Source organism: Panthera tigris, chromosome C1 (genome assembly GCF_018350195.1).
Source record: "Panthera tigris isolate Pti1 chromosome C1, P.tigris_Pti1_mat1.1, whole genome shotgun sequence".
NCBI lineage: Eukaryota > Metazoa > Chordata > Mammalia > Carnivora > Felidae > Panthera > Panthera tigris.
In genome coordinates, this window is record NC_056667.1 from 58,961,309 (window position 1) to 58,984,702 (window position 23,394).

Here is a 23,394-nt window from a genome sequence, read left to right on the forward strand (position 1 = left end):
TTTTCTTTTTCTTATTGTAGTAATAAGCCAGAAACAGCACTTAAGTTTCAATAGAGCTTGTTTGTATAGGAATGTAGTCTTGATGGACATGATTTTACATTTATGAGAAGTAAAACCAAGTTGTATCTTCACTGACTGCTGGGGTTTAAATGATCAGTACAACCTGGGTTCAAATGAACATCATGCTTTTTTCTTCATAAATGTATCTATGAAGTTATAATACTTTGCATGTAAAATAGTTAGCATATGTTAAACTATGTTAGAACAGTGCCTGGGGCATACTAAGTGCTCAATAATTAATACTTAATATAAGTATTAACTGGGCTCATTTTATTTTATTTATTTTTTATTATTTTTAATGTTAATTTTTGAGAGAGACAGAGTGCAAGCGGGGAGGGGGGGGAGGGGGGGAAGATGGGGAGAGGCAGCGAGAGAGGAGACACAGAATCAGAAGCAGGCTCCAGGCCCTAAGCTGTCAGCACAGAGCCCAATATGGGGCTCGAACCCACAAGCCATGAGATCATGACCTCAGCCAAAGTTGGGCACTCAACCAACTAAGCCACCCAGGCACCCCAAACTGGGCTCATTTATACATTCACAGTACCTACTGGTGATCTTTCTGGAACCATATGGGATCTATTTTAATATTATGAGTGAAATTTTTACCCATGGAGTCTCACCTCAGCATGAATTAGCATGAAATTTACAACCAAATTAAAAGCTGAATTTTCTAAGATTATAAACAAGCCCTAACTTGTTTTAATATAACCAGTTATGTAATGCCTTTTCCTAATACATGTAAGGTGACATTGAAATCACTCTGAAAAAATAATCTAGAAAAATCTAATTCCTAAAACATAAACAGCCTAAAAGAATGTAACCTTGCCATCTGCAACAAAATGGATGGATATAGAGGGTAAAATGTTAAGTAAAATAAGTCAGTCAGAGAAAGATAAATATTATATCATTTCATTTCTATGTGGAATTGAAGAAACAAATGAACAAAGGGGGGAAAAAGAAACAAAGAATCAACACTCTTAAATATATAGAACAAACTGGCAATTGCTAGAGGGGAGGCGTGGGGGGCAGGGGTGAAAAAGCTGAAGGGGATTAAAGAGCACACTTATAATGAGAACTGAGTCATGTATAGAATTGTTGAATCATTCATTATATTGCACATCATCTGAAACTAACATAACATTGTATGTTAATAATACTTAAATTATTTACTTTTTTTAATGTTTGTATATTTTTGAGAGAAAGACAGCATAAGCAGGGGGAGTGTCAGAGAGAGAGGAGACACTGAATCCAAAGGAGGTTCCAGGCTCTGAGCTGTCAGCACAGAGCACAATGTGGGGCTTAAACCCACAATCCATGAGATTATGACCTGAGCCGAAGTGAGACGCTCAACCAACTGAGCCACCCAGGTGCCCCAATTTATACTTAAATTTTTAAAAAACAAATTAAATTAAAAAATATACATAAATAACCTAATACCAACCATTATTTCCAAAATTCAGTCCACCCAAGGGAGATAAACTGGAGTGTGTGTGTGTGTGTGTGTGTGTGTGTATTTTTTTTTTCCTAATGCCCAGCTCCTTCAGAAAATCAAGTTCCATAAGAAAAAAAAAAAGATCCTTTATAAAATGCTTGAAATTCTTGATGGGTTCATGTTTTCTGTTTTATATGGGTAAGCACTTTCCCCTGAGAATAGTGGATTATATTTTATATTGATTCATCGTATCATCAGACTCATTGCTTCGCCTTATATGTGTTTTAAAATAATGAAAACTTTCTTGTTTTCAAAATCAAATAGTAGGCATTAACAGTTCTGAATACAAACAATTCCTCGTAGCCCACCACTAACTAAATAGAAGTAGAGAGGTCTCTGGAAACAGACAAATGAAAGTTAAAATTATAAAGAAAACTCCCAGAACAAAGAGGCACTTTTAACTGCATATATAAATTATTGGTGTGCAATCTTATGGTAAAAGTTTAACTTGCCATCATTATGTAGATTCATTCATTATATAATTATCCATTATGTAAACCCATTATGGAAATTCACAAACGCTCCACATAGAGTGCAACTCTACAATGGAACCAGAACCATAGCTAGTAATCTGAAGATCTCATATTGTTGAAATGTCATCAGCATAAATTGCTGGTTTTACTAAATTTTTCTTCCTAACATTAAAGAGTAAAGTGCAGTGTCAGGATTGCAAACCTGAAAAAAGACTCTTAAAGAATTACAGTGTTTGGGCGACAGGCTGCCAGCTTGCGAGGATCACACACACAGCCTCTTCATCATACCATCCTTGGGGTTGGCCCAGCACTCAAGTGTTTCAGAGACTTTCTTTCACAAAAGGGGAATGACAATAGAATCAAGAGCACTAATAGAAAGTAATAGCTTCTGGTTTGTACCTGTATTGACTCAAATTATTTTCAGAATTATTTTAAACAATAGGTTTGAATGGTACACATCGTTTTTAGTTAATAATTTTCATTTTTTATAGCTTTCTATTTTTTCTGATAATTAACATTTCTGTCTTAATTCTCTTTAAAGGTTATAGAAGTTTTAATGTGCTAAACCTGTATGTCTTACAGCTAGGAAATAAAATTTAAAACCTAAACTTCTTTTAAAGTATCTAAGGCAGGGGTCAGCCAACTCTTAAAAAAACAGACAATGGGGCTCCTGGGTGGCTCAGTCGGTTACGTGTACAACTTCAGCTCAGGTCATGATCTCACAGCTTGTGAGTTAGAGCCCCGTATCGGGCTCTGTGCTGACAGCTCAGAGCCTGGAGCCTGCTTCGGATTCTGTGTCTCCCTCTCTCTCTGCCCCTCTCCTGCTCGTGCTCTGTCTCTCTCTCTCTCAAAAATAAGTGAACATTAAAATAATAATAATAAAAAAAGAACAGACAATAAATTGTTTAGGCTTTGTGGACCATATGGTTTCTACTGCAACTACTCAACTCTACCTTGTAGTCCTGAGAAAGCAGTCAAAGGCTATATGTAAAGTTGATAGCATGGCTATGTTCCAACAACAACAACAACAACAACAACAAACTTCATCTACAGAAATAGAAAGTAAAGCCAGTTGGCCCACAGGCTTTAGCTTGCTAACCCACGGTCTAATGAATACTGACTTTGTTATCCTGAAATGGCTCTCTTTTGACAATCTTAAAATCCTTAATATTCCTTAGTTTGGCAATATCTGTTATATTCCTAATGGACAGTTTATACTGTTTATTTTATAGCTGGGGTAAACGTATAGCAAGACTTATGGCAAGCATGGAAAACACTCGTTTTTAGTTTTCAAAGGTTCTATATGTCAATCCACATGATTTCCAAATGTTGTCTTAAGGTTATTTTAAGGCTACTTGAATGTTAAATAAGTGTATGTCTTATTAAACTCAGTATTCTATCCCAAGCAGAAATATCCTTTAAGAATAAAGGCAAAATCAAGATGTTCTCAGAAGTCTATTCTGAGAGAATATCTTTAGTGGACCTACCATAAAAGCATGGCTAAAGGAAGTTTTCTAAATAAAAGGAAGAGTAACAGAATAGATAAATACAAAATACTTCCCTTCTTTTGAGTTTTCTAATATATGTTTGGCAGTTGAAACACAAACTATACCACTGTATGTAGAGAAATATTTAAGATTGCTATATCAAAAAAGCAGGAGAATAAATGTAGGTAAGGTTTCTATACTTCACTGGAACTAGTAAAATATGGATACCTGTAGACTATGATAAATTATGCTTATATGATACAATACTATTAAATTTATGCAAAGAAGCACACTCAAAAACCCAAAGCAGAATTCAAAAATGGCCAAGTAACTCACAGAAAGGCAGGAAAAAGAAAACAGAGAGAAAAACTAGAGGGAACAAACAGAAAACAACAACAAAATAAGATGCCAGTCACAAGCCCAAGCAAAAGTGTCATGAGATTGATTTCAGAAAAGAATAACTGGAGTTTGTGGACAAGATGAAGTCAATAGAGGGGAAGAGGTTAATGAGGGAGGGAGAGAGAGAATATTTAATGGAATAAGGAACTGACAGGGGCACCTGGGTGGTTCAGTTGGTTGAGGATCTTACCCTTGATTTTGGTTCAGGTCATGATCTCGCAGTTGGAGCCCTGCGTCAGGCTCTGCATTGAGCGTACAAAGTCTGCTGGGGATGCTCTCCCACTCTCTCTCTCTGCCCCTCCCTGTGCTTGTGCTATCTTTCAAAATAAATGAATGTACTTAAAAAAAAGAACCGACAAGTGGGAAAGGATGAATGGAATCCAGTACATAAAAGGACAAAACGACATGAACAGTCTTTACCTTCAGTTCAGCAATAGCCTTAACTCTTATGGATAATTAGGGTGATATATTCCATCAAACAGCACTAGGCATACGGAAATTAGACAAAAGGGAGTTTAAGACATACAATCCAGTGTTTATGATCGTATTTTGCTCCAGAGCTAAAAGAATATCTTTGTCAGCTAATAAACACCAACAGGGTAGAGTGAGAACATTTCTGGAGATTCCAGATATCAAAGTATAAAAAGAAACTAGGAAGCAAAGATTAAGATAAGCAGCAATGAATAATAAATGGAAATTTGATAGAGGCTTTCAAAATGCCTCATAATTTGATATCTATAATCTATTATTTTAAAATGTATCTTTTAACTTTTCCTGTTTTTTTTTTTTTGAGTGGATCTAGATTTATTAATCTAATGATGTATGATTAAGAATTTTATTTTGCTTTCATATTCAAAATCAGATGACTTGTGTAAATTTGTCAATGTTCTCTAAAAGTTTTAAGTGAGTTTTAGCTTTATGATACCCTCATTTGAGAGCAGCTATGTGAAGTGCATTCAAGAGTTGTAAGTAAGCCCCTCAATTTTAGAAACAGGGTTGGAGATTCCATTTGATCAAAAGTTTAAACACATTTCAGTAGTAAATTAACCACTAATACTACATGATATTTACTGTAAGTCACCAACTCTGTTCAATGCTCTATACTATTCCATTTAATACTCATAACAATTCTGGCACCATCAGTACCACCATGTTATGTGTAAAGTTTAAAGGAGTTAACAGTTTTGTCAAAGATTTTACAGTGTGTAAGATGAAGATCTGGGTCTCAAACCCAGTTCTGACTGATGTAAAGTTCATGATCTTAACCACTGTACTATACCAGCACCGTCTGATGCCTAAGAAATTGTGGGTAGGAAACTTCATTATTAGAATTCCCTTAGGAATTATATTAAATTACCTTACCTTACCCTTTAAATTACATGAAATTGAATTACCTTAGATTACAAATTTTGAGAAAACCTTGAAAATGTCTAAGTATATAAGAAGTTAGTCATAGATTAGTTAAAGCAGTAGTATCACTTGTAAATAAAGATGCATGAAGTTTCTAAGTTTCTCATGATCGAATAATTAATTGCCTCCTTATGTTCTGCTTGACATAAATCCTTTTTACCATTAATTCTGTAATCACCTTTTGTATGCACACTACATTCCAGGCCCTATCCCAGGATTGTTAGATAAAACCAAACAAAATATGGTTAATTTTTTGCACTAAAGTTATTTAAGTTCTTTTGGTTAATAGAGTATCATAGAAAATAGTCTAGATGTCTGAGTTTCTAATAATTTTACTATAAAACAGGTGAACAGGGTTATATATTTGAAGCCAATGTATAATTATTATAACCCCAAGTATACTGTATCCAACTGTTTGAAGTAATGTAAAATCTCTGATTCCACAGATAGGGCAATTAAAATACAAGATGAACCTGGCATATTTTGCCATGCCAGAAAGCATCAAAGTGTTGAAAAAAAAAATGATGGTAACACATCAAAAGGACACGGGAATCAGAATGAAGTGACTTCTACTCACCAAATAAGGGACAATTGGAGAATCAAAATAACCAAAGACAGTAATGAAACATAAAAAGTTTAAAAAAGTTGGGAATCCATGAGCCTCCGCCATGATAAATAGATAAAGTAATAAATAAGTAAGAAATAGGGGAAGTCAGGTTAATGATTGCAGTGGAATGCCAAGCGCTGACTGGTAAAAGTAGGATTGCTCAAGCTAGAAAAATCATCATTTTGTAATCATCAGAGTAAAGATTAGTTCACAAAAGAATCACTGGTAATGCAAAATCTAAGGGGAAGGTTAACAAGCAACAGACATTTGCATCTTAAGAGTTTAAAATCTCTCCAATACTGCTTAGTGGTAGCATGGCGAAAAGAAGAGAGAGAGAGAGAGAGAGAGAGAGAGAGAGAGAGAGAGAGAACTATGCAATGCAGAAATCAGACACCTTGATTAGGTAATCAAAATTACATCACAAATGAGGGACAGATGGATATCCTGCGCCTGTGGATATCATTCCCTGAGAAGGCCACAACTTCACTTGTTTCGTCCCAGATGGGCATGACTAGAACCTAATCACGAGGAAGCATGAGTCAAACCCCAAGTGAGAACACATCCTGTTAAAAAAGAAGGGGATGGCACATTCAGTGCTGAAAAATGTCAATGTTTGGTAATGCCATTAGGAATTAGACCCCAGAATAAAGAGGACTGAAGGGATGTGACAACAAAATAAGATACTTGGATTTCGTACTTAGAGGAAAAAAAAATCTATACAGAACGTTATTCCATCAATTGACAAAATTGGAATATGAATAACAATGGGACAAAAGTATGATACCAATGTTAAATGCACATAAGTTGAAAACAGCATTGTGGTTACATAAAAGAATGCCCTTAGTCTTCAGAAACACACACTGACATAACTAGGAAGAAAAGGCCATGATGTATGCAGATTGTTTTCAAATGATTCAATGAAAAAATATATAAATTTTCATATACTCTACACACAGCAAATGTTGAAGCAAATGGGAAAAATGATGGATGAAATCAAGTAAAGGATGTAGGGCATAGTTTGTATTATTTCTGTAACAATTTTTACATGAATTTGAAATTAATTTTTAGATATAGAATAGAAAATATAGAAAGAAAGAAATCATCAACATACATAAACTCTAAGGAAGCTCATATATACAGAAACTTCTCAAGAACGATGTTTTTTGTGAAAGGTACAATGTGTTGTTTGAAGTAACAAGTAGAATGACACCTCCAGTTAGTTAAGGCAATGTTTGTGATATGTTTGAACCCACAACCTAATTTTTGTGGGGGATGGTGGTGGGGATTAGGGAGAAGCTCTGTGGAGCTATCATCCTGTGACCATTTTTTTAGTTCATTTGTAAAACTGATATAGACCATGAACAAATCAGCAAGAATTAACAAAAATACTGGTTAAAAAAAAATCTAAACAAATTACACATGTGCAAAAACCAGCCATTATTTCTAGTACAGACAGGGAGTGTATCTGTATCTGTTATCTGTTCCTGTGGTGACCACTATTTTTAGATACATTTTCTTTTGTGATATACCAAAAGAAGAGAGCATACAAAATGTTGATATTTCTTAGGTAAAATATAGACAGGTCAATGGAGTTTATGATTTTGCTTTAAATATAAGTATGTAAGTTGGAGAAATTTAATAAAATTATAAGACATGTTACTTAAAGCAGAAACTCTACAGTGCTGTGCATTTGAATACAGATCATTAATAAATTATAATTTGAAATTATTGGAAGCATTTATAAATATATCGCCCATGTCTAGCTATTCATTGGAGAATAGTTAATATTTATGCTAATTTTACTCATTTGCTCTGTATGGCAGGATCAGAAAAATAAATCCATACGCAGTTTAACTTATAAACCCAATCTGTCTTCTTTCAGCTTCATGATGTTATCCATTATCATTATTCTAATAACTTCACTAACCAACATTCACGCTATTTAATTAAACCAAAATGTATCTAAGCACTTAAAAAGAAGAATATGCATAATAACAAGCACTGCAAAGCAGGAGAGTTCAGTCCAAAATATTAATCTTAAATTATATGAAGATGAAGATTATGTGCTTCATTCTTACAAAAATTATATTGCCATATCAGATTTAAATCCCCGGAAAGATGATTAAGAATCAGCCATACATTTGCATATCACCTTATACTTTTTAAAGCACATTTATGCTTATTATCTTTTTTAAGTCTCACAATAGTTAGGCATTTTTATCATTTGATTTTTGGAAAGTAGAAAACTGAGGCTATGAGATTTGCAATACAATTGGCTGAACTGATGTGGATGAGAACCTTGAGATAAAAGTATTTGTATCCTAACTGCTTGCCCTCGGTTTGTCTCACTTAGACCCCATAGAGAGTCCTGCCACTAATTCAGTGCTCATATACCAGTTTTATGATTCTGTAGCTGCTCTAAGGAGTGAAGTATTGGCAGTCAAGAGCACACTCCTGCTTCAGAAATAATATAGGGGCCATAATGCATATTATATAAGTATATACTGCTGTTCTATTGATTTTTTTCTCACATTCATGCTAATACTTAGCATATGATGTAAGTCTCATTAGACCGACTGCATAAATGAGGAAACTCAAAGACACTTAAGGACAAGTGATACTAAGGACAGCATTAGCAGATAAAATGGATGTGGCCATTGTACTCTTTCTACACCTACCTGAAGGGTGATTTTCTGATTTCTTTAAAAGCAGTTTCATCACACTAGCCTTGTTAGAGCTATTTCCACCAAAACTATAAGACGAATAAAATCAGATTTCACTTATCGAGTATGTGGTGGGATCCTATCCATTAAAAGTACCACTGTTATTTCCAGGGAACAACTCAAAGCTATATAGTTCAAATATTTAATCTTTACACAAATTGGTAATGCTGTGAAGAGTGGCTGTGGAAACAGCCTTGTTTTGATGATGATTATACCCAACTTCCTAAAGTTGACTTAATGTGTTTAGGAGAACGTGCACTGTAGCAGAAGCACCCGAAACCCATACAAAATGTTACATCCCTTAATTTCACCTAGCTCTGTGGTCTTGTACAAGTTACTTAAAGTCTTGGGCTTTCAGATCCCTTATCAGTTAAAATTTAATTCTAAATGCCAAATCCTTGATTCTGAACTGCATTTTGAAATTAGACCCAGCAACCTCATAATTTGTATAATTTCATTCTCTCTTGATTACCTTAGCAGTTCATGCTGGCCTATTAACATGTGAATGACGACTGAATAAAAGCCTTACACATTTAAATGAAGATATTTCTCTTGTGATATTTCCATTTGAGCTTTATGTCTATTGATTTGTGATTATCCAGTACACTAAAATGAAAATAACCTTGACTAAGAACCAAGAGACATAGATTCTAATCTGGGCTCTGACAGAAACCGTTCATTTAACTTCTGTGAACTACAGTGCCTTTAGGCATAAAGATTCAGTATAAAAATACGTATCCTGTTTATATCACAAAAAATATGTAAAAAATATAAGTTGACTCTTAGGTTCTGAACGTCGAGGTTACAGAATAATAATGAGCAATGGTTCAAACAACACTGATATATTTCTGCTTTACCTGATGGTGAGATGTGCCGCCAAGAAATGGAAGGCTCTGGTTTCCCAGTGGCCAAACAAGTAAGGGTGACATTGGTTCCTTCATTGATGGTCATATCGCTTGAGATGTCATATATCTTCGGAGGAACTGAAATGACAAAACATTCAGTGGTCAGCAAAATACAGTAAAATTCTATTGAACTAAACATGATCAACTCCATGATATTATACTTACAGCCCATGTTCACCACTCAAAATAGAGATTCTCTGGATTGTTAGGACTCTCCTAGAGTTTTCTGTTTGTTGGCTGGTTTTATTTGTTCGCCAATTTTTAGATATTGAATACTTCGGCATAAATGAATTAATAACAAAAAAGTTTGAATTTTACTTCAATTAAAATTTTATTGTGCATACTTGTATTAGACACTGCCATATAGCCAATCTATCTGTTCCACCTATGTATCTCCACTATAATGATGGCTTTCTTGATGAGATGATTTAATAAGAATGGAAATTTGGAAGAAACTTAAAATAGCAGAACAGTTGCTCTTTTCAAAGCTAAGTGAGGTAAAACATATATAGGATTAGGAGGTAAGGGGTGCTTGGGTGGCTCAGTCGGTTGAGCATCTGACTCTTGTCAGATCTGACTCAGGTCATGATCTCATGGTTCGTGGGACTGAGTCCTGCGTTGTCAGTGTGGAACTTGGGATGTTCTCTCTCCCTGTCTCTCTCTCTCTCTGCCCCTGCCCTGCTTGTGCGCAAGTGAGTGCCCACCTGCACTCTCTCTTTCTCTCAAAATAAATAAACATTTAAAAAAAGAGATTTCAGGGTTACAAAAGCATTTGGGACCTCAATTTTCAATCTGCCAATTAGTAGGGGTGGACTTACTAACCATTTATATTTGAAGGGGCTCCATTTCTAAGGGCTTGAAAAGTGTCTTCTTGTCAGTGAAGGCTGGGAACCGCTGGTTAAAACAGATCTCTTCACCCTGGGATTTCTTAGAACCTTTGTTATGCTTACTGTAAATCTCCAAGAATGAAAGGGAAAAGTTCTTATTGTATTTGTTTGTATGTTCTTTTTTTTTCCCCCCTCATGTACTAGACTATGTATGCTTTTATCCAAGAGCATTTGAAAAAACCGGTGACCATGGAATATACTTTGGGAATGCTGGATAGGAAAATCCCTAAATGAACTTCCAATTAAACTGTCCATATCCTTTCAAATATCAGATGGTCTCTCACTTCTTCCTCAAATGCCATGGATACGAATCCTGGGTTCTCTACCAGCTGTGTTATCCAGGGCAATTTACGTCTGTATCTCAGCCTCAGTGTCTTCATGTGAAAGATGAAACCCATATAGCTGCTGTGAGGATTAAATAAGCCACTGTATTTTAAAGAACTTACTAAAGCACCTGGCATCAGTATTAGCTATCATTATTAAATGCCCTAGGACACATATGTGGTTTTTTAATTTCATTTCAGTACTGCCCTTTTCCTGTGCTTTCACCAACTCATCACTTTGGCAGTGTGTATGACCAGCTTGTGCCATAAGTTTTAGTTTACTCTACACAAATTATAGTATGTTGAAGTTCCAGGTAAAAACCAAAAATTGGCAATTAGATGTCTTCATAATTTTTAGACAAATAACCCTTTTACTGGAATTCTTTTAATTGTTCCATTCTTAGGCTTTCTTTATGCAAAAGATATGTTTCACAGCTATTTTAAAAAAGGTAATTAAAATTTGTCACAGGGATAAATTAAATTATCCATACTTTGAATATCATCTTAGATTTTTTTAATAAAACCAATATTCCATTACCAAAGAACCCCTAGAATGATTTGATTATAAATATAAAGTATTTGATTATATATAACTGTAGCTAAGATTTGGGAAAAAGCTTATTGCTAACTAATATACCATTGTAACTGTTTCTAAATGACATTCTTTAATTGGCATTTAAAACAAATTATCATTAAACTCTTCAGTGAGTTTTCCCAGGCAAAAATAAAAATAAAAAAAATAAGAATCATTCCAAACTGAAGACTCTTTTTAGCTTAACTGAAACAGAACAGAAATAAAAGACATTAAGATACCCTTGGAGGAAAGTAGAAAAAAGTGTTCATGACTCATTGGTGAATAGGAGAGCTAATAAGAATCAACTTAAATTAAACAAAACGATCATCTGGATATACGGATGTAGGTGCAGGTCTGAAACAGTAAACTATGAAATACGTGTGTACATATGTACATATATAAATACACAAATTACATACACGCAAATGGCCACTATTTAAACAAAAGTTATATAGTACTTTCCTCCTTCATACAGGAGACAGTACATAGAGATCAGTCAAGTTTATCGACGTATTCCAAACATATAACTGACTCAATTTTGGGCAAAGGTATGTATATTTAAGAAAAATGATGGAATGCCACAAGACCATGAATTCTATCCTGTATATTATTTTGTCAATTCTATCTGATCTTAAAATAGTTAGTTTACTCTTTACATGTCTACCTATATTTAAAGTGGTAAACATGAGTGGTAAACTAATATTAAGCACACTATTTGGCTTCACAGAGAAACAACTAAGTCCCTTAGCAATAAACTTAGATTTGACATTTAACTTTGGGAAATTGTGTGGTGGGGAAGAGTGTTGAATTCCAGGTGTGACATGTCATCTCAGTGATGGCAATTGCCTCCCGGGGCCTCATAAGTCAGGATATGTTACAGGGAAGAAACATCTGGAAAGAGGATGTTAGTAAAGGAAAATCCCTCTGGCAAGGCTCTTCTCCCTAGAATGCATCACCTGTTGGCAGCAGATGCTGTGTGTAAAGAGGGCCAATGAAATCCTTCACATGCACTGTAGCTCGTGGAGGCAAAAACAGGTGTTGCTTTGCTGCCTGTTCAAAGCCATTTTATATTCAGTTCAAGACTGCAAACTTTTACTGAGTATTGTGGAGGGAATAATTCTGGACTCACAGGAAATGCAAAATTTTCAAGGCATAATCCTTGCCCTCAAGGAACTTAAAATTAAAAGAAGGAGGCAATTAGGTAAGTAATGAAGAGAAGACAAATATTTTCCATGTTTTCCTTTCCCATTTTACATGAGGAACACACGTCTAATAGGTATGCCTTGTGCGACCAAATCAGCAGACATTAGTTTTATGTTGGTTTCCTTTAAAGAGAACCATGTAGGATAGTTTATGCACCAAGTTATTCAGTGTGGTACTATTTATAATAGAGAAAAACTATTAATAGCCTCAATGTAGGACAACAGAAATAGAGGTATTGTTAGCTCTGCATCTAGAATAAGGTATGGTACTGGGAAAGGACTTGGGACGATCTGAGGCAGCATCATGCTAGGAGAAAATAGAAGAGAAAAAAAGATGCTTTTACTTTGGGTAACAAGAGCAGGGAAGAATGGTAATGCCTCAGGCATCTTAAGATCATTCAGTTCTGATGGGTGTCCCTGGGTTATAGTTTGGGTATAAATCATGCATGCACACAGGTCGGGAGGACTCTGTTGAGCTCTGTGAGTGACAAAGCAGCATGTCTATAGTATTTCCAAAATACTATGCACTTGCATAGAAAAACAGAACAATGAGGAGAGTTAAAATATCTTACTATTCTAGGTGTATGTTCCTTTTCCATATGCCTTATCTTAAACTCTCTCAAACTCTTTTCATTTAGAAATTGAGCTGAAAAATCATTTGTCTGAAAAGGTGCATAAGTGTTCAATCAATTCAACAATTTTTAAATCACTAAGTAAGTACAGATTTTAGTAACATTTTGAGTTGCTGTGCACATGTTTATGACCTAGAGCAGAATAATAAAGGAATAAATTAGTCATCTAAATGTAAACTTGTTTAATTCATAGGAAGAAATTATTATAACATTATCATCACTGTTATCATCATCACGATACCATAAGTAAAACAATGAAGTTCTAGATTTCATACTGAATCACAGAATATCTCTCTCCTAAGGGGACCCTTATTGGGGATTCTTATGACTTTGCAACTGTGTTCATAATTAATTGTTCTATGTCACCAGTTACAGAATTGAAGAACATTGGAAACTTTCTAAACAACAGAGGTTGGAAGATTGTGTTAGGATGGAGTGTTTTTTGAAATTCCCATATACATTTAAGGGAGTAACTCTTGGATCCTCAAATTGATCATCTGCTTTGCCTTTAATTACTTGCAGGCCTCAAATTCAACTACTACCTAGTACTGCGTCCTCAACTCCTATTCACCTCACCATGGTGAGGGGATAATGCATATTTAGGTGAATCTCTTGATTTCAATTTACTAAAGGTAATTTAAAATTGTTTAGTTTCACTTTCACTAAAAAATGTGCAGTCTGACCTGCCCCGACTGCCTTCTCTCAGTTCAGCCATCTATCACAGTGTCCTCAGGCAGGGTATGGAGCAGTATCAGTAAGGAAAATTGTAGAATATATATCCAAACCAAAAACTAATGATTTCTACAGGGCCAGCCATTTGGGATTATCCTGCACCATTTGCATCATCATGTGCAACTGAGTTTGTGAGTGGCTTCATCTGTTTTTTGTTTTTAAAGTACACCCATTTTTATCTACATATAAATAAAATAAGTCTTTCACTTGTTTGTTTAATGAGCAGCCTTCACAGAGTTAACTTCAATTTCTTCTAAGAATCCATCTTGTAGTCTGGAACATAACCAATAAAATCCATCTTGTAGTCTGGAACATAACCAATAAAAAGGATGACTATGAGACTATGATTCATATGAATCATTTGAATCATATGAGCCCAGTGTTTTATCATATTAAATGTGCAGATGATTTTGAGAAATAATAAACACAACAGAGTTCACACCCATACCAAGTTCCGTGAGATGTGAGGCTGGGTCACACATAACACTGAAAACCTTAGATGATATATTTGATGATTATCTTAACTGTAAGTGCAAGACAGTGACTATTTGGATTGGGAAAGTTGTGTTGGCTCACTAGAATCAATTAAATGGCCCATCAAGTTCTTAAGTTGTGAGAGTCAATGAAAGACCACAGCACATACAAATCCATGCGGAAGTCTTCTTTGAATTTACAGGGATAAAAGAAAAATGGATGAAGTATGTACTTAATCTGGCCCCAAACATTCACAGATTATTGAAGGAAACATCAGTTCAGTATTTACCATAACCACAATATTCTTGGCATAAAACCCACTTGTTTCCTCAGGGTGTAAAAATCACAGCAGTGTTTTATAGGCAAGTGCACTCTTCACATCATTCTCTGAAGCTATTCCTAAAATCATTTAAAAGCTTCCATATATCTATTTGGATTATGCACACGGTCACCAGATCTGTTCTACAAATATGTTCACTAGGCCAAACAATAAATAAAAACAAAAGTTATTCTATGTCTCTGGTGTCTTGCTTGACTTAGCTTTCTTCACAGTGAATTCTTCCACCCACAAAACTTCCTACAAACAAGAAACACTGAGTGAAAATTTCAGAGTGAATGTTAAAGGGTTAGAATTTTACCTTAAACCATTGTATCACTGATGGCTTTGATCATCTTAAAGCCAGATAGATTTTTCTGGGCATGTGTCTTATTGTAATAACAGCTTGTACCCACAACCCTCTGTCCTTCCACACTCCTCTTATAGTTTCTTTGTTATAGCATCTCTTATATCTGTCAGTATCATTGATATTTACTTCATTGTTAATTACCTCTTCTTCTCATAGAACAGAAGTAAAGACCTTGGGTACGAATCTAGTTTATGCAACAGCCTATCACCAACACCTAGAAAAGGTACTGACACATGGAAAATATTCAACAAATATTTGTTTTCTTGTTCTTTTATGGTTGAACTAATATGTCTTTGACTTTGTAATGAATATTTCCCATAGAATTTTATACCACTGTGAGAATGATGTAATATAAATATGTGAGAATATAGTGAAAATATAATTATAGTGTCAAGAGTCCTCTGTGACTTTTTTCAAGGATTCTCCAATTCAGGGGATTCAATATTCTTTTAAAAACACAGTATTTTCCTATGTCACTGCCTACCATAGTTTATGCCAGGCAAAATGTGTATGATATGGCAATAATCATATACATTTATACCCAACAGAATAGGCTGTCATATCTTAGTATTGCATATGTTGATTAGAGTTGTTTTTTTTTGTTTGTTTTTTTGTTTTACTTAAAAAGCTATGTAAATTTGGGGTCAAAAGGATTTGACCCTAAGAGTGTACACATATTATTTCTGCCTTTTTTTCCCTTCTCCATAGATTCGGAGTCTAAGTTAGTTCGAATAAGCTATATCTCTGAAGATTTTCCAAACCGCTTGAATCAACAAGCTAGACATAACTATAAATCTTCAGAGAATTGGCGCTTTTTTGCACTCCCATCTCTGGTAATGGCTGGCAGCATCAAAAGAACAGTCTTCCTTTCCCTAGGCTGGCACTTCCCTTTTCAGTCTTGGCCAGCCCCCAGAAAGTGAAAGCAGAGCTACGTTACATAACAAACCTCCTGGAAAAGGTGCTGTTCTCAAACTGAGAGAAGAAGAAATTGTTTCAGGATTTTTTTCCTCTAAATTGGTTTGCTTGTGGGTGCCTGATGGTTTCCTGGCTTGCATCTAACTAGCAACATTGTTTTCTCCGGCTCATAGACTATAGCTGACTTTTTATAGTTTATGACATTTCAGAGATTTCTATGGCTTCTCCCCTCATCCCATCACTCAGATAGTGATAGGAGGAAAAAATAACCCAAGTGTGACTTGTAAATGCAAACTTGCCAGATTTGTGAATACCTACGGATGGAATATGCCAGTACTACTTTGGGGGGCAAAGAATATGTCTGAGAAAAGATGTATCTTTCAGAATTTGGTTCAAACTTTGAATCATTTTGCTTAGCTTAGTGTTTTTCCTTTTCTAGAAAACCTATCTCCACGTTTTTCTCAACTGGCTTTGCCCTTCAGGAGGTCACTATATAAAATAGCAAAATTGGCAGAGACCTACGTTAAGCCATTCATCCATCCATCCATTCCACATTTACTGAGCACCAACTTGATTAGGGAGACTAATCTTAAAGTCTATGTCTAAAGAGTTAGAAAAACCCAACACTATTAACTATAATATGGAGTCATAAATCCTACAAAGTGGATTTTGTAATATAAGTTGTTTTGGGAACCCCGAGTAGTAAATCTAACTCTACCTATGGAGTCAGAATTGGAGGGGGTACTGATATTAGACAAGGCTTTATGAAACAGATGGCATTTGAGTGGACTTTGTGGGTTAAAAACATTAGTTTCCTGCACCCAGTTAATCATTAAGATAATCTGATGAGTGTTTTATAATCTTGGGGTGGTGAGAGCTAGTTCAGGAGATTCTAGACCAAAAGGTGTAGAGTGAGCTCCAAAATCTATCTGCTTTATGGGAAAACAGAAAGATCTCTCCATGAACTATTCTCACCTACATTTAAAGTCTCCATTGTAATTATATAGGCCTTCTTCCAGATCCTTAGAGTAGTTATTTGCCTTCAAGGGCCTAAAATTAAAATGTAACTGCCCCTAGAAGAGATGATTCCTTAATAGCTTGCATTTATTTTCAAACTTCCTGACAGCAGCAAGGTGGGTGTAGTGAGGGCACCATAGCAAAGGTAGAAAGATGCTATGGGAAACTCTTCCACACTGTGTAATTTTCTTTTGAGAAAATCCAGAATTGGTTCTGCATAGCAGTGAGCAAGACAATCCACAATGGAGAGAAGAAAATGAACATGTGAGAGGAACAAACCTCATAGGACATGGAGTTATTGAAAAATCAAAGTGGAAATAGCTTCTCTTTCTCTTCCCATTTTCTCCATCTTATTTTGACTGCCAAATGCATGGGGTGTGCATCAGAGGGATGAGAGAAAGAGGCAAGTAATCTCTAAATTTTAAGATGGATTTTCTCATTGAAGAATGGTGTATTTGCTAAATAGGTTTCCCATGGCAAAACAAATATATATTTCTTACATGTATATAGGTTATATTACGATAAAAAGATATGATAAAAAGAATAAAGGGTACTGATTTAGAAAGGTTAGGTTTTAGTAGCTTAACATTTATTTAACAATTTTTAAATTTTGGATTGATGGCAACTTTCTCACCTGCTATATAAACATTGTGAAGGCAAATAATACCACGTTGTTATACAAGAGTTTCAATATTTTGGACTGTAAAGGTTTTATTTTTGCTTCATTTTGGCTAGAGGATCAATAGCTGGCCTCCACACATGAGTGTTTATACACCAGAGTTCAAATCCCTGCTGTACCTCAGGCGAGCTTCAGCTTCACTTACTTGGATGGTTCAAAGATATAAAATACTGCTTAAAATCAGGACCATAATAGCAGCTACCCCCTCAGGCAGCAGCAGCGGAAGGCTGGAGCACACTTACAGCAGTGTTGTATATCACAGGGAATCTACAATGCCTGCTTAATTCACCCTTCCCCCAGTAGAGGACGGTCACAAAACACATAGGGAAAACATCACAACTGAAATTCCTCAGAGCACACTAATGTAGGGGTCCATACCTAGAGAAGCAGAATTCTTAAGGAGCCAAGTCCAAATCTTTAAACCTGCAGTGATGGTAATCTTTTATTAAGAATAAGTAATTAGCTTTTCCTTGGAAACAATTTGGCAGTATACTTTAAGGACTTTAAAAAATTCCAACCCAGAGAGCGAATGATACCCCTTCCAGGAATTTTAAGGAAAGTAGGTTACTTCTTTCGGTATAGTCACTATTCCCATAATTCTGGTGTCCAGCTCCACTGTTCTGTTTGAAAATGTGCCAGCAAATGCCCTCTGGAACGGCCTGGGTGAACTTTTCTTGCCTCATCCTCTGTGCTGAATTATTCTCCACATAAACCAGAGGCAACAGCCCAGCTGTGCCATACTAGAACCCAGCTGCCTTCTTAGCAAATATTTCCCATAGCTAAAAGCATGTTTTAGTGTTTTTGAAACACAGGAAAGTCCAATGTCTACCCTTGGACTCATAGAGTTATAATGTAACACCTGGCTCCTGATTTCAGGAGGTAAGCCTGTTCCGGCTCAATATGAGTTTTCCTTGTTAGGCTGAGATTTTTACAAATGTGTTAGCAGATTTTTATATCTAAAGGCTGCTATGCTGGTTTTTTGTACGTGTAGAGGAGATGTGTCATTTCAGTGCAATCAGAAAAATAATTCCTTCTCTGAAGTGCTTTGGTGTCGTTCTTTGAATAAAATATTTTTTTCTGATTATGAAGGTAGTACACATCTATTGGAAAAAATGTAGAAAAATATATAAAGAATGAGGGGAAAAACTCAAAATCACTTAGGAGGCTGAAGCTTCTAAAATCCTCCTTTGGTAAGTTATAAACAAATGGCTGTCAATGCTTTGAGTCATTCATTGTAATACAGTCTCACAATTCAGAGAAAATCACTATTAATAATTTCATATATTTCATTTCAGACTTTTTATGCATGTACTTTCACATAGGTCCCAGAGATTTCCATGTGGTCCAACAAGCTCACCAAGGAATTGTGTTAAGCCTTGGCAGAAAATAGTGCTCCCTTCTCTAAGTCACACATCTTCTAGAAACTGAGCTAGAAAGTAGTTGGAGAAGGATTCAAAAATGGACATTGTGGTTCTCTTTCCTTATTGGAAACATGTCTAACAAAAGGATACCTACAGCAAAGGTTAATATTTGCTGGGCATCTACTATGAGTAATGTACTGAGAATTTAATGACTTTTTTGTTGTGGTTGCCAGGGATGGGATCTGTCATGGGGCAGAGCTCTACATGTCCAGTCCCCACTTTCATTTTCCACCTACTCACCTGCCTTTTTGTTAATTGACTTATATGGCAGTTTTATAACATGGCCCCAATTCTTTTTCTTCCATCATGAATGAGGTCTTAGTAGTACCTTCACAATTAATTTGAGTAAGTAAGTTTCTGGCCACCTCAAATAATAGATTTGGGGAGGAAGTAATGCTATGTGACTTCTGAGACTGGATCATAAAGTACCATTTGTTTTCTGCCCTGTCGTCTAAGAACACTTGCTTTTCCAGGTCCAAGTTGCCAGATAATTAGACTGACTGCTTTGGGGCCACCATGGTGGATAGAACAAATGTAGACCCTACACATGGACCCCAAATGGAGAAGTTTTGAGACAACAGAAACAAAAAGGGAGCCTAAGAAGCACCCTAATTCTTCTAGGCTCTTAACTCTTTCAGTCATCTTTATAAAACTCCAAATATTGTGTTCAAATAACAGTATCATGAGTAAAATATTTAATTGTAGTTGTTTAAAATTGCCAAATTCAGGCATGGTTTGAAAAAAATAATGAAAGTTGGAAGACTTACACTATCTGACTTTAAGACGTACTATCATAAGGGCACCTGGGTGGCTCAGTCGGTTAAATGTCCGACTTCGGCTCAGGTCATGATCTTGTGGTTTGTTAGTTCAAGCTCCGCATTGGGCTCTGTGCTGATAGCTCAGAGCTTGGATCTCACTTCAGATTCTGTGTTTCCTTCTCTTACTGTTCTTCCCCCACTCCCACTCTGTCTTGCTGTCTCTCTCTCAAAAAATAAAGAATAAAAAAATTTTAAAAAAAGACTTACTATCATAAAGCTACAGCAAAGACAGTGTGGAATTAGCATTGTGATAGACGATGGAACAAAATGGAGACTCCAAAAATAGGTGAGAAAACTTGCCATGAGGATTAAATCCCTGATTACTTTTAATAAAAACTAAGATATCTAGGGGCGCCTGGGTGGCGCAGTCGGTTAAGCGTCGGACTTCAGCCAGGTCACGATCTCGCGGTCCGTGAGTTCCAGCCCCGCTTCAGGCTCTGGGCTGATGAATCGGAGCCTGGAGCCTGTTTCCGATTCTGTGTCTCCCTCTCTCTCTGACCCTCCCCCGTTCATGCTCTGTCTCTCTCTGTCCCAAAAATAAATAAAAAACGTTGAAAAAAAAATTAAAAAAAAAAAAAACAAAAACACTAAGATATCTAAAGTATAAGTGAGTGATGTAGGTCAAGAGAAAATGTGCACCTTTACATTATGAGTGATAGGGCCTGGTGGGAGCACCAGTCTGAAGAGGGCAATGATCACTGAAAATTTCCATTTAGAAAATGGAAGCCCAGCCTTGACAGATCTTTAGATATGAATTTTTCCTTTTTTTTTTTTGTACCATATACACTCATCAAAATATCTGTTGACTTCTCCTGGCATCAACTCAAATGGCACTATAATGGCAATTAGAAATATTTGACACTTATTGAAGACTCTTGGTCATCACATGCTGGAAAATTGTCACGATATAGAAATCTACATGGTCTATGAAAGTAAACAGTACCTTGGAGTTATATACATACACAATCCTGACCGTATACTACAGGCCCAATGTGTTGCTCAGTTATGGAGTTACAATCTTGTTATCTCCGCCTTACACCCTGGCAAGCCTTGAGCCTATTCATTTTCCTCAGAAGACCCAAGGAATCCATTTTCACATTACATTGCTTGGTTTCTCATAAAAGCTGTATGTTATCACACGAATGTGCAGTTGCTCACCTGTCATTGAATAACCATGATTAGATCTGCAGGATGACTATAGTCTTGCCCTAGGAAATATTCTGAGAATAGGTTTTATTTAGAAATTCAAATAATAAAACCATGTTTCCTATTAATATTCTACTCCCACCAAAATAATTTTCAACTACATTTTTTAAATCATCATGCTTCTTTAACTACTTTTCTGTATGATATTGCTTTATTTATGCTTTTGAAATATAACAACCAAGTGTTTGTATGCAAATATAAACCAGGAGATCTCAGTACCATTCTATGGTTACAAGCACAGATTCTTTCTAAAATTGGGCTAAAAGGTAATTTGCCATGTTGCTGGCCCCTAGATCATTAGTCACAGTGGCCTAAGTGCATTCTCTTATAATTCAATATCAAAGAAATTGCTTTTATGGCATTAACTATATTATATTCAAAATTGTATAAATTATTGAAATACTATGCCTACTGCCAAGATATAAGATAGTTCACATGGAAAAAAGTTGCATTTTAAATTATTCATTGGAAAAAAGTCAGTCTCTTGCCAGAACTTGTTTTATACTGGGGCTAGCTTCTGGGACTTACATTTAAATATGAATCACAAAACTCTGGAAATTTCAAATACCCATAATTTCTTGGCATTGAATAGAAGTTTTCTCTCTTTAATTAGTTGACTTTCATCAAGTGTATTAAACATTACAAATTGTCTTGTATCTAGGTGTTAGTCTAATGAACATTTATACAGAAAGTATTCACAGGTAATAGTCATAACAAAGTAATAGAGATGATCTATATAAAAATACTGAAATCTGGTGCCTTTCTTTCTTTCACTATTTTTTTTTTTAGAGAGATAGCATGAGTGGGGGAGAGAGGCAGAGGGAATGAGAGAGAGAATGTTAAGCAGGCTCCATGCTCAAAATGGAGCCCAACATGGGACTCCATCCCACGACCTTGGGAACATGACCTGAGCCAAAACCAAGAGTCGGATGCTCAACCAAGTGATCTACCCAGCATCCCTCATTTATTATTTTTGAATACAATATAAAAACTATATAACCAATTATTAAATATCTTATATATGCATATGCACATACATAAATTATATGTATGCATATATGCATGACTATATACATATATGTATAATGTTATATAGTTGGCATATATTAACTGGATATGCGTGTTTATGTGTGTGTATCCTGTAACATCATTAGATGCCTTTGTTAATGCTAGAATACGGTAATAAGGGGGCAAATGTTATCATAGGAAGGCTAACCTCAAAAGTTCTCTCTATATACAGATTTATATATTATGCATTTGGTTAGAAGATATTTATTTATCACTTGCTATATACTAGCAACTATGACAGGTACTAGGTATTTAAAATTTAATAAAATAGAATTCCTGCTTTTCAGTAGCTTATATATTGATGGGAAGAAACAAACATATAGGTAAATTAAAAATATAATTATATAAAGTTATAAGAGACATGCACATAAAATATTATGTAAATCTAAAGGGAACTCACCTACCCCAGATGGAGATGGAAGAGTGGTGATGAAGAAGCAAAGACAAATTTTAGAATAATATGCTGTAACTATATGGAGAAGTGCATTCCAATTTGAACAACAGATGTATGAAGGCACAGAGCAGGGACATAATGATCCATTTGTAGACTATGTATTTATCACTGTGGTTGCAATAGTTGATTGAACTAGTTGGTCACAACTAAAATTATACCCTTTCTTTGCTTTCAAGCCACGAAAAAATTTCTTTATTTCTTACATATTTCGGGAAAAGTAATATGAATGCGGAAACGATTTTATATTAATCCCTGAGTACTGTATAGGATCACACTTGTACATAGTAATTGCTCAGAAAGTGCTGAATAAGAATGTTTTAATCTGTTCTAAATGCTGCTTCTTTGGAGAGTTAGTCCTTAACACACTCATTAAAATGTTATTCTCCCTCATATTAATTACTACATTCTGAAGAAAAAACAACATTTACCACCTCTCACTTTGAATTAACAGACATTGTAAGTAAACTACACCCTGGGGTATTAAGTAAAACAAAAAAACACAAAAAACAAAAAACAAAACAAAAAACCATGCTGTTTTATTTCAGCTTCTCCAAGGCATTAGGCATGTCACATATTTTCATATCCCAACTGAAAAGTCTCATGCATTTTTATTTTGGCTTTCTAGATAATATACTATATTTTTAATAGTTGAAAAATGTGGTTAAGACTGAAAAGTATATTCCTTTGGGAATGAGTGTTCTGAACTCTGCTGTTTTGAATATTACCGTCTTATCACTTGGCAAATTCCCT

General features: G+C 35.4%; 1 protein-coding gene across 7 annotated transcripts in view; it reads right to left on the reverse strand.

The window, feature by feature from the left end:
* The window catches only part of NEGR1 (neuronal growth regulator 1), an 836,662-nt gene that overhangs the window by 327,040 nt on the left and 486,228 nt on the right, over positions 1 to 23,394 (reverse strand). For all 7 annotated transcript variants that reach the window (XM_007089805.3, XM_042997574.1, XM_042997579.1 and 4 more), the window contains exon 3: positions 9,509 to 9,634. In XM_007089805.3, the coding sequence (XP_007089867.1) occupies positions 9,509 to 9,634 (126 nt within the window). The remainder of the gene's footprint in view (positions 1 to 9,508; positions 9,635 to 23,394) is intronic.